The 17,120-nt window shown below is 40.7% G+C and overlaps 3 protein-coding genes across 3 annotated transcripts; all 3 read left to right on the plus strand.

Annotated features, from left to right (window-relative positions):
• The first annotated feature begins 4,989 nt into the window (after positions 1 to 4,989).
• On the plus strand, positions 4,990 to 7,218 carry tmsb2 (thymosin beta 2). Its single transcript, XM_030062065.1, has 3 exons — positions 4,990 to 5,117; positions 6,319 to 6,423; positions 6,771 to 7,218. The coding sequence occupies exons 2-3, from the start codon at positions 6,324 to 6,326 to the stop codon at positions 6,806 to 6,808; spliced, it is 138 nt and encodes a 45-aa protein (XP_029917925.1). The 5' UTR covers positions 4,990 to 5,117; positions 6,319 to 6,323; the 3' UTR covers positions 6,809 to 7,218.
• Positions 7,219 to 8,590: 1,372 nt separating this feature from the next.
• LOC115366642 (protein Wnt-8a-like) lies at positions 8,591 to 13,011 on the plus strand. Its single transcript, XM_030062184.1, has 7 exons — positions 8,591 to 8,654; positions 10,266 to 10,529; positions 10,670 to 10,703; positions 11,076 to 11,214; positions 11,547 to 11,672; positions 12,117 to 12,259; positions 12,445 to 13,011. Exons 2-7 carry the CDS (start codon positions 10,459 to 10,461, stop codon positions 13,009 to 13,011), a joined length of 1,080 nt encoding a protein of 359 aa, XP_029918044.1. The 5' UTR covers positions 8,591 to 8,654; positions 10,266 to 10,458.
• A 720-nt stretch (positions 13,012 to 13,731) lies between these two features.
• On the plus strand, positions 13,732 to 15,798 carry LOC115366891 (protein Wnt-8-like). The gene is made up of 6 exons (XM_030062553.1): positions 13,732 to 13,796; positions 13,891 to 13,924; positions 14,086 to 14,215; positions 14,603 to 14,728; positions 14,907 to 15,049; positions 15,241 to 15,798. The coding sequence occupies exons 1-6, from the start codon at positions 13,732 to 13,734 to the stop codon at positions 15,796 to 15,798; spliced, it is 1,056 nt and encodes a 351-aa protein (XP_029918413.1).
• Positions 15,799 to 17,120: the final 1,322 nt, after the last annotated feature.

Here is a 17,120-nt window from a genome sequence, read left to right on the forward strand (position 1 = left end):
AATGCCTATGAATATGTATGCTTTTCATAATCACACACATTGCAGTGTCATGCATCACTACTCAATCTTAAGGACATAAGTAGTTTTTGTATTTGTGTGCCTTGTGATGAGGATTTCCTGAAGCCTTATTCCCAATCATATGAAAAAGAAATAGCATTTATAACATAATACATGGCCAAATTTGATCCAAACACAACAGATGAGTTAACATAAAAGTACAGATTGGTTAACTTCAAAGTACAAGCTGATCTGCGCACCATCAAAGGTAGTCTATGAAACATTGTAACAATGCAGTGTTTCCTTCAAATGTGAATGCCAGCGGGTTCGACATACAGCCGACTAGGTCCATAACAACAGCGCACATTTATCTTGAGGAAGGAAGTTACAGTGTGGCGCCCGCACACCACAACCCCTGGCACCACAGACAATGACAAGAACATTCAAGCAGTCAGTGAGGCTGGAATGCTGCATCTAGAAACAAACTGTGCGAAACAGTGTGCCCATTTTGCCAGTGTAATAATTTTCTCATATACCTCAGTTTCCTCGTGGAAACTGAGGTATATATCAAACTGTTAATTTTGTGAACCGTTCAAGCCCCTTTCGAGATCCTAGCGCTGTGTTGACATTTTAGAGTCAGACATCCCTCTGGTTTCACGGATCATTGAAGGTCTGTGTTTTACTCAACAGCTACGACATTTAGTAAGTAACTGTTAATAATTTTAATTGACAAGGATGAATGACTGAGCAGCATACCTGATTTTGTATTCCTTAAGGCAATGGCTGATTTTTTTTCCGGGGCTGGTTTTGACTTCACCGATTCGCTGAATCTATTCATGTTCTCACACATTTGTTCATTCATTTAATTCATAGAAGCATGGCTTTAACTGATCACTTGTTAATTTGTTTAATCCATTCAAGCCTGCAGTTGTGTGCATGCGTAATGCATTTCCTCTATCCCTGAGAGAAAGGGGGAGAAGAGGACACGCAAGAGGAGGAGCATGAGGGAGTGATGCTAAAACAGAGAGGATGCAGGGAGGATATTTACTTTGATGTATTAAGCTTTAAAAACAAAGCTTACACTAACCCTAAAGGAGACAGATATTTAAGGAAGAATGGTGGCTACTTTATTAGCTCCAAAATGCTCCCTTTCTCTCTCAGCCACACCGACATCACCCCCACATCCACATACATCAGTCCATTAGCATTAAATTCAAAGTTAATTTTGTCATTACTCTCCGATACCTGATAAGGTGCATTAAAAAGGTGTTCTGTATTTAGAGCAGCACTCTGTATCTTCCATCTCTCTCCCTGTGTCTCATCCCCCATCTCTGTCTTCATCTCCCTTTCTCTTGCTCTCTTTCCCCTCTCTTCATCTCTGTCGCCCTCCTCCAGCTGGTTAGGTGAGATAATTCTTCCACACTGAGATACTCTCAGTTCATTGGCCAGGTGATGGAACACACAGCACCAATCAGATGTTGGGTCATTAGTTGTGGAAACCACGAGCTGAGGCAGTGCCCTTATCTGTTCTCACTGATCCTCTACTGTCCAAACCCATCCATCCCACAATGCTGCTCTCCTTAAAAGCTCTCCACTCTGTTTATCTATATGGCACCTTCATTCCGCGCTGGTCATTTATTCCGATTAACCACTTTTTCCTATTCAAATGTGGGGTAATCTGATTTGTTTGAGACACATCCCAGCACAGTTATAATGAATGAGAATAGAGAAAGATTATTTTTGTAAGCCCTCAACATATCTGAAGTAGAGTTCTTTCATCCTGTTGGTTTAGAGCTGATAAAAGTGTCTGGCAGGATTTCATTTGTGTGAGTGTGGTTTGTAATTACACTTCAGGCAGAGTTGTACTTGTTGAATAACAATGTCTCCTCTCTTTTGTTCGGGGGTGCAATTTGCCCACTCCATCTCTGCTTCCATTGCCAACGCTTAAACTCATCTCCTATCAACTTTGATGATGAAACCTATTGTATTGTCTTGAAACTATGTGGCAGCATGTTTTCTACGTGAAATAGCCTCCATGTGTGCATACCAATGCACCTTATAGCAGAAGTCAGGACCACATCTCTGGAAGCTCTCTGTGCTCCAGAGAACACAGCAGTGGCTAATAATCGCATGACCCTGACTACCAAAATAAATAGCTAAGGGGGCAGTGGGGTGGGGCACTAACAGAAAGAGAAAAGAAAGCAGACTGGTTAAATGAAATACAAATTCTCCTAAGTGGCAAGATCAGACATCTCTATGCCTCTAAACTGGTTATTAAAAAAAAAACAAAAAAAAAAACAGATGCCCTTGGCTGTCCCTCTTTGGATATACCTGATGGAAACTCAGTTACTCATTTGTTTAATATTAAGCAACCACATCTCATCTATTCACCAACATTAACTGGCATCCTATTTGCCCATGATTCTGTTTGACAACAAATGCTTGGTGTCAACACTTAAAGTCATGAGTTCACTGTGAAGGATAACATGGCAACAATTTCACTGCTTCAAAACTAAAAACCTAAAACAAATATTAAGCTGTCTGCACACTAATTTATTCATAACAGCACAAGTTGCTGGGTTGCAAGTGTCACTTCTGAATTTATTACAGTAAAAAATTATGGAACCCTGTTTCCACTCGGCTGACTCATCTCCTGTTGTCTCTCAGTGCTAAGCCAAAACACACTGAGCTAACTGGCTTATGTATCTGTTCACTACTCACACACATCTAGTGACTAGCAGAAACTGTGCTTGAAAAGGTGTGAAAGGGTGATTTTATTTATTTATTTTTTATTTTATTTTATTCTCTCTCTCTCTCTCTCTCTCTCTCTCTCTCTCACACACACACACACACACACACACACTTTCTCTTTTTTTTTCAAGTGAGGTTAGTTGTTGTTGTGGTGAGTTGGACTTACTTGGGGGATGAGTGCACCCTAGTGGTCTCTCACACATTATTCACCTCAGTGGAGTTCTCTACCTGAAAATGGAAAATAGTCCTGTGCTGCCACTTTCTGTCCATGTGTAGACACAACTTGTTTAAACAATGATTAAACATTGCCCTACAGTTTGAATATTGTGAAATAAATTATATTAAATTATAATAAGTGTGACTATGCCACCAGAATCGGACTACTTGTATACTTTTTTTTTTTTTTTTTTAATAAAAAAGCTCCAATTTGTATGTTTTCAATATTGTACTATGCACAAAAAATATTTAATTGTATGGTGCTGCCATCTTCTGGTCTTTAGCAGACCTGACATTTTTTGTTCAACATGTTCCATTTGAGAATAGTGTAGACATGGACTGGTCTAAGAAAAGGTTTACTGGTCTATTATCATCCACAATCAAGCAGTGGGCTGTCAGACTGTTTGGACAGGTCATTTGGCTGCTCAGGCTGACCTTTGTGAATGTATATCTTGTCTCCAAACGTCAGCTTTGGTAACATTTCAAACAGAAAGGTTAATAGGAAGAATCGGATGTGTTTAGAGAAGGTCAAAGATCTTTTTTCACTCACAGAATGCAGAAGGAATCAAACAATTCAATGAATGTGCACATCTGAAAGGCTGAATCACTAAGTGATACAAAGAGCAGTAGGAGACATAATTCGCTTCACAGTGCAACTGCCAATTGGTTGATCTGTGCGGAATGATGGACTGTTTGTAGAATTCAATCGGGCAAAAGGTGAGAGAGTGGCAAGATCACAAATTATTGCTCATTTTGTTTTAAACTGAATGAGGAGTTGCTGCAAATGCAAAAGCCGTTAGGTAAATGAAACAATGCTGATCTGTAGCCACTAGGTGGTGTTGCTCACTCATTAGAGAGTGCTACTGTGAAGAAGCATTGGTTTGGGAATGATCTCACAGTGACGTTGCTTTAATCCAGTAAAACCCAAGTCATCCAGTAATGTGAAGTCACACATTAACACAATGCTTACAGGCAACCCCACATCCACTTGCTTATCTAGTTATTTAAAAGGTGAATGTCATGCTGACTCATGTGTGCTCTTCTGAGATGAGCTGTCCATTCTGAAATAGATATGAGTATGCTCACAGTAAATCCCCACTGCCTGGCATCCACAGGCTGTAACAGTACCTCTAGGGAGATTAACGAGTGCAGACCAACAAGTTTCATGATGTCAGCAACAGACTATGACCCTGGCACATCATGGCTTTATTAGTACTTGATGTAATCAAGAGCTGCTGAATAAATTATAAAATAAAGGATGTGACGGATAACCTTAAAGTTTACATAGGAATAACTGAAGGACACTGTTGTCCTCATAACAGGCTGAAAAATATCATATAAAGAAATGATATGTCAATATCACCCAAATGCTGAAAAATATTCTGTGAAATGTATTATATACCAGAATCAAAAGAATCACAACATACATTATGCAGCATAGTATAATGCCGTAGTTTACATACTGGACTTTGTAGCACAAATTGTGTGAATTTTCATGCGGATAATTAAATTGTACACAAATCCAGAAGCTATTCTGTAGTATGTAATGTATATTATACAGCCACAAAGGTATCTTTTTTTAATGCATTATTCTCATCATTCTCATTAGATGTCACCATCACGTTATATCACCACTGGATACAGAAAACAAATACATAAAATCCTGTTTACACCATCTCAGAAAAATACTGTATAATACACATTGTATTGGCCAAATAATTCATCACAATCAATCTCTGATGAGATAAGCAGCACAGCTGTTTGCTATTGGTGGTCTGTTTGCTTGAGTCTTTTCCCTGGGGGATCTGAATATTGATAGGGAAGGAAGGATGACCAAGCTGTCTTTCTCCCTCTCTCTGTCTACTTCTCTCTCTCTCTCTCTCCCTCTCTCTCTCTCCCTCTGTCCCTCCCTCCCTCTCTCTCTCTCTCCCTCTGTCCCTCCCTCCCTCTCTCTCTCTCTCTCTCTCACCCTTTCTCTCTCTCTCTCTCCCCTCCCTCTCTCTTATACCCACACCCTGGTGCAGACGCAGGCGGGCGTACACACACCGGCAGATTCTCTCAGCTTCCGCATCGCTCTCTGTTCTCCATCTCTCTGTTTCTCAATCCCTCCCTAATCTCTCCACTAGTGGATTTTCACCCACTGAGGAACACCGGTAAGGCATAATTATATCCTCTATATGCTGAATTTCTCTGTGTTTGTATGTTCCTTTTTTATTCCATTCCTCTAGAAGTCAAACAAAGGATTGGGGTGTGGCTGGATGGGCAGAAGCTGACTGCTGATGGCAGCAGTGAAATGATGTGAAGGACGGATGGTGATGATAATTAGGATGATGATATAAGAACAATAGAGAGGATATTTGTATAATTGTATGTAGTGATGGAAGAGAAACTGCACATACTTGACATGACTATTGCTGTGTATGGCATTGCAAGGCAGTGCCAAGGCTGGATATAGACTCCATTTCTAACCTAGGGGGTTGGGAAAAGACTCAGTGTGCCTCATTTCAAGGGACTGAAGTTAAGCATTCTGGGCATGAGCCCAGCATGTCTATTTCTATGTCAGACCAATTCTATTAGGTCCCATTCAAATTCAAGCTAGTGAGAATAATTTTACACTAGCTGGGTTTGAAAATGACTTGCTGCAGGCTAGTGAGCTTGTCATATTTCCTCACCAATCTCTGACAGAGTGGTGCTTGACACAGGCGTGACTGGGCTGGACTGTGCAAGACAAATGAGGCAGACTGGACGGTAGGTCAGGAATAAGACTGCAGTGAAGCCTGTGGAGCCATGCTTAGATCCAGGAGGCTGCAGGGGTGGATGCAGAAAGAGGCTGCAGAGGGAGAGAACAAAGACCTAAGCCCCAGAGAGGGAAGAAGAAAGACAAAGAATAGACAGCTGTGCAGCATGGTAGATTTGTGAGGCTAGATATGCCTGACAAATCTACCATACCAGGTTTATATGCCTGGGGGCATTTTGAAATGGAGCAATATCAAGATAGAGATATGTGTGGGAGGTGGCCACCACTCATATGCATTTGTGTGTGAGGGAGGTGTGTGTGTGTGTGAGGGAGGTGTGTATGCGTGTGTGTGTGTGTGTGTGTGTGTGTGTGAGGTATACATCTTATAGCCACTCCCTTTATAAGCATGCAGGTTACATTGGTTATATAATTCTAGTTTGGGGTCATCAAAATGTTTGACAGTTCTCATCATATCCTTTCGATTTATTCTGCTACTCTTCTACATTTGAGAATATATCAAATATAGGCATGTCTATCATGCTAGCTGCATTTGAAAGACGACAGCTGACAAGAAAGGTCAAACCCATGTGCTCAGGTGTCTCTCTTATCTTCCACAGCCAAAATGTCTGACAAACCTGACATGACTGAGATTTCCCGCTTTGACAAGACAAAGCTGAAGAAGACAGAGACAAAAGAAAAAAACCCTCTGCCCACCAAAGAGAGTGAGTGTCTCTCATTTGTGTGCTTGTGTGTGTGTGTCACTCAGTCTGTGGTGAGGAAATGGTTTCTTTTCACTAAGCAGGGTCCTGCCAAGCCTCTACACCACCCTCATCTTTCTATCCCCTGCAACCATTTTCTCATGTCAGCAGCTAGGCGTCACATGCGGTGCTGTCAACAGACCAGCCCTTCCCAGCAGCTTAAAGACAAATCTCTGCAACGTCCACAGCAATCTTTCTCAACCAATCGTTTAGATATACATCACATCAGAAAGCAGCATTCCCACATGACAGCGCCCCACATATTCACTGCAGACATAACTGCTGACCTGTCTCCCTCTCTTCTTTTCCAGCCATTGAGCAAGAGAGGAAAGGCGATGCCACACCTTGACTTCTGAGCACATGAAGAAAAGAGGCTGAGATGCCACAGCAAAAAGCACTTTGTTTTGATTATCCCAGTATTTGAATCTCTCATATTGTCTTCGTATAAGGGTGCTCTTGAGCTCCCTGGGGTGCTGTAAGGGTATATGGCATCCTCAAGGGGGCTCTCTACCACTAGGGTGGAAAACTTTAGCCTGGGTGTCTGTCTAGCACTGCTAGCCTATAGCCAACATGTCTCCTATATTGCCAAACTGGGGAGTGGTGTAGTGATGTAGCATACAGACATAGGCAGGCATCCATGCTAGGGGGGGTGGGGGTTGTCGAGAGACAAGGGAGCAATCAGATGCTAATCATGTGGGATGTTTTCATAATCAACTTTTTACTTTTCTTTATGAAATAAATATGAAGAAGTGAAACCAATCATCACTGAGTGTTTTGCTATCTTTCCTCCATGACTTTGTTCAGTTCCAAATTGCAATACATGTATGCACATTGCCCTCCTATACAGCATGGGCTGATCATTTAGCCTTGGAATGCCATTCTAATTATCTATGCTCTTTGCAGTTTTATAGCTTTCTAACTAATGTGGTACATGACAACGTATCCAATATGAATGTACACTGAAATTCACAGCCTTGATATAATTACCAAGCTATGAACATCACTTGTGAAAATGCACACAAACTTTCATCCAATAAAGGGGGTAAAAGATAATGGAATACACATGATGGGTTCATACTGAAGACCAGCATTGGGCTGGACATAATGTGTCTTTATGTGTGTTTGATTAGTGGGGGTGCAATTATTCCAAAATAGGCCTATGAAAAGTTGACAGTACATAAGCCACTTGGCACTTCCCAAAAAGTTTAGCATAAAATGTCAGACATAAAAAACAAATAAAAACACAAGATTAATAAATTAGATAGATAGTTATGAACAGAGCAAAGTAACACTGAGTTTGTAAATAAAGTGCACATTTTTCCGTCTTTAGCAGCAACACATAATATTAATTTCTGCATAGCGGAGCAGTTAATGAAAAGACTGGAGCAATTTGACAGGCTGAAAAACATAACGACTGTAATTTTTGTCACTTGTTAATACTGTAATGGCCCTTCAGGTCAGTCACCCCGCCTGGCTAACACATCGCCGGCTGGCGTCGCCAGTCCTGCCACCCTGCCTCGGCCTGTCAAGCCTGTCACCTCCTGATCCTTTATTGCTCTATTTATCTCACCCTGCACTGCCGTAAATCACCTATCAGCGCACCATGAGCGGCGTAATGTGTCTGAGATGTCTGTTAGAACAATTTAATTTACCTCATGTTATTTTAAGTAGTTCCATTCAAAAGTCTTGACCCTGAACTTTCCTGTGTGCTTGAGCTTGAGCTTCAATACACATCAGAGATAAAAAAAAAAAAAAAAAAAAAAAAAAAAAAAAAAACTAGCCATCTTCAATGCATCGTTCAAAGTTATTACGGAAAAGAAACTGACCGGTAGGCTAACCTATTTTTTAATACATTATGGAAGGATAGGACCAAACCTTCTCTGAAGATTTCGCGTGAGGAGTTTGATCATCATCATCGTCATACGACTAGGCTACTACTACTACTACGGCAACTCATTATTATTATTATCATTATTATCATTATTATTATTATTATTATTATTATTGTTGTTATTATTATTATTATCAGCAGCTGCTGCTGCAGCAGCTTTCTGATCAATTTTTGTGTGGTTAAGTCATAGTAAAACAAGTATCTCACTGGGTAGCTCACGTGATTTGTCCTTGACAGTTTCGGTGTTCTTGGGACCTCTAGCGCCCATTCGGATGGACTGTTTGCAGGTTATTAACCAATAAAGGTAACTTTAATATCGTTAAGGGCGCACTTAAACTGTAGCGTTAAAGGCGTTATGAGGCAACCGAGACTGTTGTTTAATAGCTCTTTATTATTTCTCAGATAGGTGCTGGGGGGCTTTAGGTTTCAGGCATGTTGTAAAATGGATGTGGTGATATCTAATTAGCCGGGATTATCCGCACCTACACCTGGCGGCTGTTAGGGGACCCCGCCCAGTGGCCCGTCTATTGTCTATGGCGCTGAGTGAATTGTTGTTTTAAAGGATTTTGAGTAGTTTATAGGGGATTTAACATGTGTGGATTTAATTTAAAGAAAAAAACCTACATAACGTTAATCACTAACGAGAGGTAACTCTCATATCAAATCAGATCCATTGAATATGTAGTGATAGAAACTGGCATGATGGCTGTTGATGACAGACACAATGACATCATCATGATTATGTAAATCAAAGAAGATGAGGCAGAAAAAAAAAATGGCAATGGGCCCAAGCACTGGATAATCCCATACAACAACAATAATCATCATTATCATTGTCATCATCATAAATATAAATATAACACTGCCAACAACAATAATAATAACAAACATCATAATCATCATCATCATAAATATAAATATAACAGCAGCAGCAGCAGTACCACCACCAACAACAACAACCACAATAATAATAATAATGAAGAAGATGATGATGATGATGATGATGATGATAATAATAATAATAATAATAATAATAATAATGACATTATTGCTATTCTTCTTATACGTCCTCTTCTCGTGGCGGTGGTGAAGGCGGTGTGGTATATATTTATTTATTTCAACATATGGCCAAAATCTACTGACAAGAATTAAGAAAATATTAACTTACAATATGATTGCAATATAATACAATATAACTGTTTTAACATTTTATTTCTTGTTTGTTTTACTTTTGTAAATTCCAGACTATGTTCACACCAGGTTGTTTCCCAAGGAAACATCTATTATCCTATTATCACTGCGATGTCAATGTCGCCAATGTGTGAGGCAGCATTTACATGACTAAGTCGTCAGCTGCTGAAAGACTTTATGGCTTTGTTGTCACCACGTATCCCCACGGAACACACGTGGTCTCGTTTCCAAAAGAACAAGTTCCCAACCACTCTAAAATATAAAACTTCTCTATGAGACTTTTAGGAATCCAAACTATGCTGTGCATCATGCCGTCAAATGAGACTCGCTTGATTAAAACATGGCTTGACCCATGCGCCATATGTTTGGACTCAACCCTTCCTCATATTTGCGGACAATACAATCATTATATTCCCAATATTGCTATATGAAGGCTTTTCTGTGGGGTAGGCCTACTCTAGTTCTAAAAACTAATAGTAATATTAACAACAACTATAACAAGAAGAAGAAGAATAACTGATAATAATAACAGTAACAATAATAATATCATCATCATCATAACGTAAATTAGATCAGCTCAGTTGTAGCACCGTTTCAGTCCGTGGGAAAAGTTTATAAGGACTAAAGCCTGGGAACAACAGGTGAATGAATGAGGGGCTGTTTGACTGTCTGCGTCACTTCTTTGAAGTGCAGTTATGCACCGACGTCTGCTATTCGTCTACAGGACGCGGCAATCATGTCCTGGTTGGGGCATTTTCACAGTGAAATGTTACCTACCGGACAAATCTGTCAATCAAAGGGGACAGACCGTATAAATATCATCGGCCTGCTTTCACGCCAGAGGTTCAGTTGCCTTCCTCCCTCTCGGTACAACACATCTTGGATACAACTAGGACTGCGTTTGGAATACAGCTGCTATGGGACGCTGGCATCTGCTCACAGCTTTGGCTCTGTCCACGCTCTGTTATGTTCAAGTTGCATCGGCTTGGTATGTTACTCTTTTTTTCTTTACTTTTCTTTTCCGTTTTTGTGCATGTGGACTTAACGCTGTATGATTTTTTTTTTCTTTTCTGTCTGTGTGTGTTTGAATAGCGGGTTTAATGTGCATCTCGTGTCCCCTTTCTATAGGTCAGCAAATAATTTCCTCATGACTGGACCTAAGGTAATTATTATTACTATTATTATCATTATTATTGTTAATATTATCATCATCATCATCATCATCATTATTATTATTATTAGTAGTAGTAGTAGTAGTAGTAGTAATAGTATTGTTGTTGTTTTATTCCTAGGCTATTATTATAATCATTATTTATTTTATTTATCATTGTCAGTAGTACTAGCAGTGACAGCGGCATTAATATTAGTATTTTTACTAGTACTGGTATTACTATCTTGGTATGTATGGGGTTTTAGGTCCTGCAAAAGAGATAAGGTTGGCTGAAAGATATAAATAAGTGAAAGAGTTTGTTTATTTAAATGGCTGTTAAATGCAAAGGCTGCGAATAAAATGTTCTTTACTTTCTCTTCTAAGGCCTTTCTAACCTATGCAAGCAGTGTGCAAGTGGGCGCGCAGAGTGGAATACATGAGTGTAAACATCAGTTCGCATGGGACAGGTGGAACTGCCCAGAGAGTGCACTCCAACTGTCTACACACAGCGGGCTTCGAAGTGGTAAGAAAATATGTATCCACGTACTCTATCCTAATTCATAACGCACAGCAGGAAGCTGCCCTCATGGGTAGAAACACCGACAGCTTGGGTTTAAGCCCAACAAGTGTCAACCGTGTTGAAATGTCCTTAAGCAAGACTGAATCCCTGATTGTAACTATTATTCTCGCAGTCGCTCAACATCTACCACTGTCAATCAGTCCCTGATAGTGCTTTTACGCACAGGTTACACGCTTTTTACGCACAGAAATTGTGCACAGTCAACTAGCCTTTACAGCACCAAAACTGACTGTATGAATATTAACATGGTCTGTTTTCTTTGTCAAACAATTTAGCCACAAGGGAGACGTCTTTTTTGCATGCCATCAGCGCAGCTGGAGTGATGTACACGCTGACCAAGAACTGTAGCATGGGAGACTTCGACAACTGCGGCTGCGATGACTCCAGAATCGGACAGACTGGTACGTTGGTAATTATGGGGGTGGGGGGGTGGGGGGGTGGGGGGTGTCTCTGGGCATGCAAAAATCGACATTTTAAGCATTTTAGGCATGCAAAATTCGACATTTTAACAACCCATATTCAGTTTAAATTCGTGTTCTATTTTTAATAAAAAATGTGCGTTGTGATGAGATATACCTATAGTGCCTATAAAGCTGATTTGCACTATAAACAAGTGAAATGACGTCACTCCGATGACGTTCTCCGTCTTTTGAGAAAAAAAATAATAAATTCAAGACTGAACTACATTAAAATGCTTATTAAGATAATGATTTTGCAGGTTGTGTCTTAAAATGAAATAGTATTGCGCACGAATCATTATTCTCCTTATCCACGGGAATGATTGTGAAAAATCACTGCTCATAACTTGTGACCTGTGATAACTCAAACAATTTTTTAATCCCCAGGCGGCAGGGGATGGATCTGGGGAGGGTGCAGCGATAACGCGGCGTTTGGAGAGAAGATCTCCAAACAGTTTGTGGACTCCCTAGAAAATGGACATGACTCCCGCGCAGCTGTCAACCTGCATAACAATGAGGCAGGCAGACTGGTAAGATATTGTGGGCCTAGCTATCCCTTGTGCTTTGAGAAAACACTAATATGAATCTGTCTTGAATATAAGAAGAAATAATCATCAACAACATTTACGCATGCATTCAATGTCAATAAACCAAGGTAAATTTAACGAAGGCTTGGTGTAAATTAAATTACTAACTATTCTCATCCTCTTGGCAGGCAATCAAAGCTACCATGAGGAAAGCCTGTAAGTGTCACGGAGTGTCTGGGAGCTGCAGCATCCAAACCTGCTGGATGCAGCTGTCCGAATTCAGAGAGGTGGGTAACTACCTGAAGCTAAAGCATGACCAGGCGAAGAAGCTGGAGATGGACAAACAGCGCGTGAGGGCTGGAAATAGCGCGGACAACCGAGGTGCCATTGCGCACGCTTTTGGCAGCATCGCCCGGACGGAACTCATCTATCTGGAGGACTCTCCAAACTACTGCCTTAAGAACCAGAGTCTGGGCTTTCAGGGCACAGAGGGCCGAGAGTGTCTACAGGGTGGCAAGAACATGTCTCAGTGGGAGAGACGGAGCTGCCGCAGGCTGTGTCATGAATGCGGGCTTAAGGTGGAGGAGAAGCGCATTGAGGTGGTCAGCAGCTGCAACTGTAAATTTCACTGGTGTTGCACGGTGAAGTGCGAGAAATGTACAAAAGTTGTTACAAAATATTACTGCACACGTAGGGAAAGAGGGAGAAAGCCACATAATAAAACGAAGAAAAGACACAATGCGCGCCGGCATTGATTATCATTGGCGAGGCATGCATTAAGGGACATGCTAATTATTTATCAGTTATTTCAGAAGTGTGAATGCCTGTTATATCTGAATCAATATTTATGAATTTCAATACTTCTGTATTTCATGAATGTTCATTACTCCTATTGCCTCATTAGCTTCAGTTATATATTTCTACATCAGCACTTTATTTTCCTTTGATAAACATTCAGTACATGAATTGGATGAATAAGCATACTTTTTCTACTGTTTTTTTCTCATGAGCACAAAATTTCCCATGCTCAGCCCGCGTTATCACTTGGACGTGTTTATGTAGTGGTGGGTAATTGGCTGTTTTTTGTTGGTCATTGTGTTTGTCGCCTATTTGGAAATTGTCTAGACTCTATGTTATATGTATTTTTAATTTTTTAAAAAAATGACTTAATAAATATTTTAATAATAACCAGGTCTCGGTTTGATTTGTCAAAGTGTGGATACGGTAGAGCTTTGAAATTCCAGTTCCGTTATTTGTATATTGGGGCTCTGGTGTTGAAGCCTTAGGGTAGAAAATAAACTATCGCCTAGTGCCACCCTTTGAAGTGCGCATAGAGGCGTTTCCTGAACTCGGCACCCAATCAGCTTTCTCGGAACATGAAGACAAAGAACAGAAGTTTGTTCGTCATTCAAATAAAAGAGAAAGTTGCAGTATATAAGTAGATCTCTTCTTTGTGGGGGTAACGGAGACTCAAAATGCTTCTTTCGGTGTTTTGGTTGCTGACAATTCTTCAGTGCAAAAGCTGTCCGGGACATGCTTGGTAAGACCTTACTAATTTGTCTCTATAGTTTGTAGGTTACACATGTGAAGTTAAATATATTTCTCTAATTCTCTATCTTCTGCCTTCTTCTCAGGGTCGCAAATAACTTACTAATGACTGGGCCCAAGGTAATTGCATTGTGGAAGAATTATTTGGGGATTGTGTCCATACATTATATTTGATTATGCACTAATAGAACAATTTGGCTACTGCAGTTAAAATGAAGAGCAGAGTTTTTAAAATAAGTGGCATTCAGGGCATAAAGTGACTGTCGCCGTCTCTCCTGCAGGCCTATCTGACCTACGCGGGCAGTGTACAGGTGGGTGCACAGAGTGGAATAGAAGAGTGTAAACACCAGTTTGCGTGGGATCGGTGGAACTGTCCGGACAGCGCCGTCCAACTGAGAGGACTAAAAAGCGGTATGCTATGCCTCTAAATACCATTACTTCCAGCACCATTATATAAGGATGCTCGGGCTACAATTTCATAAAATCTGAAGCGGAAACAGATTGGCCCATGTGCGTAAACTGGCTGACCCATGCGCAAAAAGACGTTTGTATGCGTTCTGCCATCATATGCTGTTGTGCATCGATATTTGTGTGTATTGTGGACATATGCTTTGTCAGATACGGTTTAGTGATTAGTGATTGTTTTTATTTCGGTCATTTTCAACTTGCAGAAGTCAAATACACATATAAATAGACAATATCTTATAGCTACACATATTTTTAAACAATACATAATATTTCATTTACAAAAGCGCATAAATCTGGTTGTTTGACTGTGTTTAATGCATCCATTCACAGCCACCAGAGAGACGTCTTTCGTTCATGCCATCAGTGCAGCTGGGGTCATGTACACATTGACCAGGAACTGTAGCCTTGGGGACCTCGACAACTGCGGCTGTGACGTTTCAAAGAACGGGAAAATTGGTGAGGCTATGATTTATGTGATGACTGTGGTACTGTAATCAATAATATATATTCTGTACAAAATACAACCTGTATGCTGAGTACTAACCTACTCATAATTGAAATGTAGACTATTTCTTTATACATGGGGGAATTCACTTGACCTGGACTCACTATTAATACAATATTTTGTGTATAGGCGGACGTGGCTGGCTATGGGGAGGCTGCAGTGATAACGTGGATTTCGGGGAGAGGATCTCCAAACAATATGTGGACGCACAGGAGACTGGCCAGGACTCCCGGGCTGCTGTCAACCTACACAACAACGAGGCCGGGAGGATGGTGAGGATTTGCACTTAGAAATTTAGTTGACGGAAAATATGATATATCTATGAATAAAATATAATATAAACCATAATTCATGTTCCTGTGCATTCGTTAGGTCTTAATTTCAAACGTTCTTTTACAATGGCATGTCTCCTTCAAGAAGAACTGACTGCCACATAATACCGAGCTCATTCTGATTTGAACAGGCTGTGAGGGCAACTATGAAGCGCATCTGCAGATGTCATGGCATGTCAGAGAGCTGCAGCGTCCAAACTTGCTGGACACAGCTGTCCAACATGAGGGACATTGGTAACTATTTGAAGATGAAGCACGACCAGGCCCAGAAACTTGAGATAGACAAAAAGCGGATGAGAGCTGGCAATAGCGCAGACAACCGTGGTGCCATTGTGGATGCTGTTGGCAGCATAGCCCAGACGGAACTCATTTATCTGGAGGACTCTCCCGACTACTGCAGGAAGAACATCAGTCTGGGACTACACGGGACCGAGGGCCGGGAGTGTCTGCAGCATGGAGACGGTTTAACCCAATGGGAGAGACGGAGTTGCCGCAGGTTGTGTCACGATTGTGGCCTCAGGGTGGAGGAGAGGCGAACCGAGGTGGTCAGCAGCTGCAACTGTAAATTCCACTGGTGCTGCAAGGTGAAGTGTGAGGACTGCTCTCATGTTATAGTCAAACATGTGTGCGCCAGGAGAGAGAGCGGACATGGACATGCCTTCAGAAGGAGATATCGTGGACCTAAATAAACGTAATTGTTGAAAAGACCTAGGTAACAGTTGATAAACCTACTGGTTTCTGATGAAATGAGACTGATATTTGCACTTTTCATTCCTCTTTTCCTTATGTCTTTTTGTAGCTTCAAATGTGAAGTTTAATATATATTTATCTGTCTTGTACTTGTTTTATATAATGAAATAAAGTTTTTTTTTTCTTTTTGGTTCGTTTAACTAAAGTTTTGTGAATTTATTTTTTATGTCAGATTAAGTCAGATGATTTTCCTTAAATCCATGAAGTTTTATGGCAAGGCGTACAGGACAGAGGCTTATTAGAATAAGAATGGAGTGGTGGATACACTCAAGGGGATTACATGGATAACATGGTGCACTTCACACCTAAACAAGGTGTTGATCCAGCGTTGATCTAGTGACACTTTGATGTTAACATGCATTGATTACATTCCGAGAGCACAAATGCTTTGAAGGACAAATTAAGGAAGTATGTCTACCGCTAAATTAGGTATTTGGCATGATAATCCGGGACTCAGATGTGGGTGTGGCCTATACTCTGTCACACCCCAGGGTAAATGCATTACAATAAATCAAAGCCGAGGGAAACACGTTGACAGTGTAACAGATACGTAGAGCAGTCTTCCAGTCTCTGAAGTCAGCCTGGTAAAAGGCAGCAAATTCTCAATACCATGTTATGTAGTTACCATGTAGTTATTGCCAATAACTACATGTGCTATAGCCCAATAACTTATTGGGCTATAGCACATACTTAAGAAACTAACAAAATAAGTGCAAGTCATATTGCACCAGGAATCATATTAAGTCTTAAGGAACTCGCGGTTTCTACATCATTAAACCACAGTCTCCGCCCCTGAGATGTCATTAATATGCCTCCTCTTTTACCCCACCGCCTGTATCTCTAAAGATGTTTCTCTCTGTTGGATATGCCATAAATCTGCCACTGTCTCAGCTAAATGACTGATGGCATGGATATTACCTTCATCAGGGGGTCCATGCCCCAGGGAGGGGGGGTGGGGGTCTAACTGAGAAGGGGGTCAGTCAGGAGGCTGTTACACTATCTTTATACATCACTTACCTGGAAGCAGTAAATAATATGTAAACTGCAAGATTACAATATGAGTGATTAGATCATCACTGGTCAGAGTATGTCTAAATTAACGGGTGTAAGTGTTTTAGACTTAAGCCCAATTAATTGGGAACAACAGTGTCATGGCATACAGGTAACCTTAAATTAAAGGCATCTACTCCAACAAGAATGTGACTCTCCAAAATGGAGTGCACTAACCTCATACTGGCACACAGTGACATAATAACTAACT

This window comes from Myripristis murdjan, chromosome 10 (assembly GCF_902150065.1).
Source record: "Myripristis murdjan chromosome 10, fMyrMur1.1, whole genome shotgun sequence".
Taxonomy (NCBI): Eukaryota; Metazoa; Chordata; class Actinopteri; order Holocentriformes; family Holocentridae; genus Myripristis; species Myripristis murdjan.

Coding starts and splice junctions, on each gene's coding strand:
- tmsb2 (XM_030062065.1), top strand. CDS start 6,324: ATGTCTGACAAACCTGACATGACTGAGATTTCCCGCTTTGACAAGACA. Junction 6,424..6,770: donor CCCTCTGCCCACCAAAGAGA/GTGAGTGTCTCT, acceptor CTTCTTTTCCAG/CCATTGAGCAAGAGAGGAAA.
- LOC115366891 (XM_030062553.1), top strand. CDS start 13,732: ATGCTTCTTTCGGTGTTTTGGTTGCTGACAATTCTTCAGTGCAAAAGC. Junction 13,797..13,890: donor AGCTGTCCGGGACATGCTTG/GTAAGACCTTAC, acceptor CCTTCTTCTCAG/GGTCGCAAATAACTTACTAA. Junction 14,216..14,602: donor ACTGAGAGGACTAAAAAGCG/GTATGCTATGCC, acceptor ATCCATTCACAG/CCACCAGAGAGACGTCTTTC.
- LOC115366642 (XM_030062184.1), top strand. CDS start 10,459: ATGGGACGCTGGCATCTGCTCACAGCTTTGGCTCTGTCCACGCTCTGT. Junction 11,215..11,546: donor ACACAGCGGGCTTCGAAGTG/GTAAGAAAATAT, acceptor CAAACAATTTAG/CCACAAGGGAGACGTCTTTT. Junction 11,673..12,116: donor CTCCAGAATCGGACAGACTG/GTACGTTGGTAA, acceptor TTTAATCCCCAG/GCGGCAGGGGATGGATCTGG.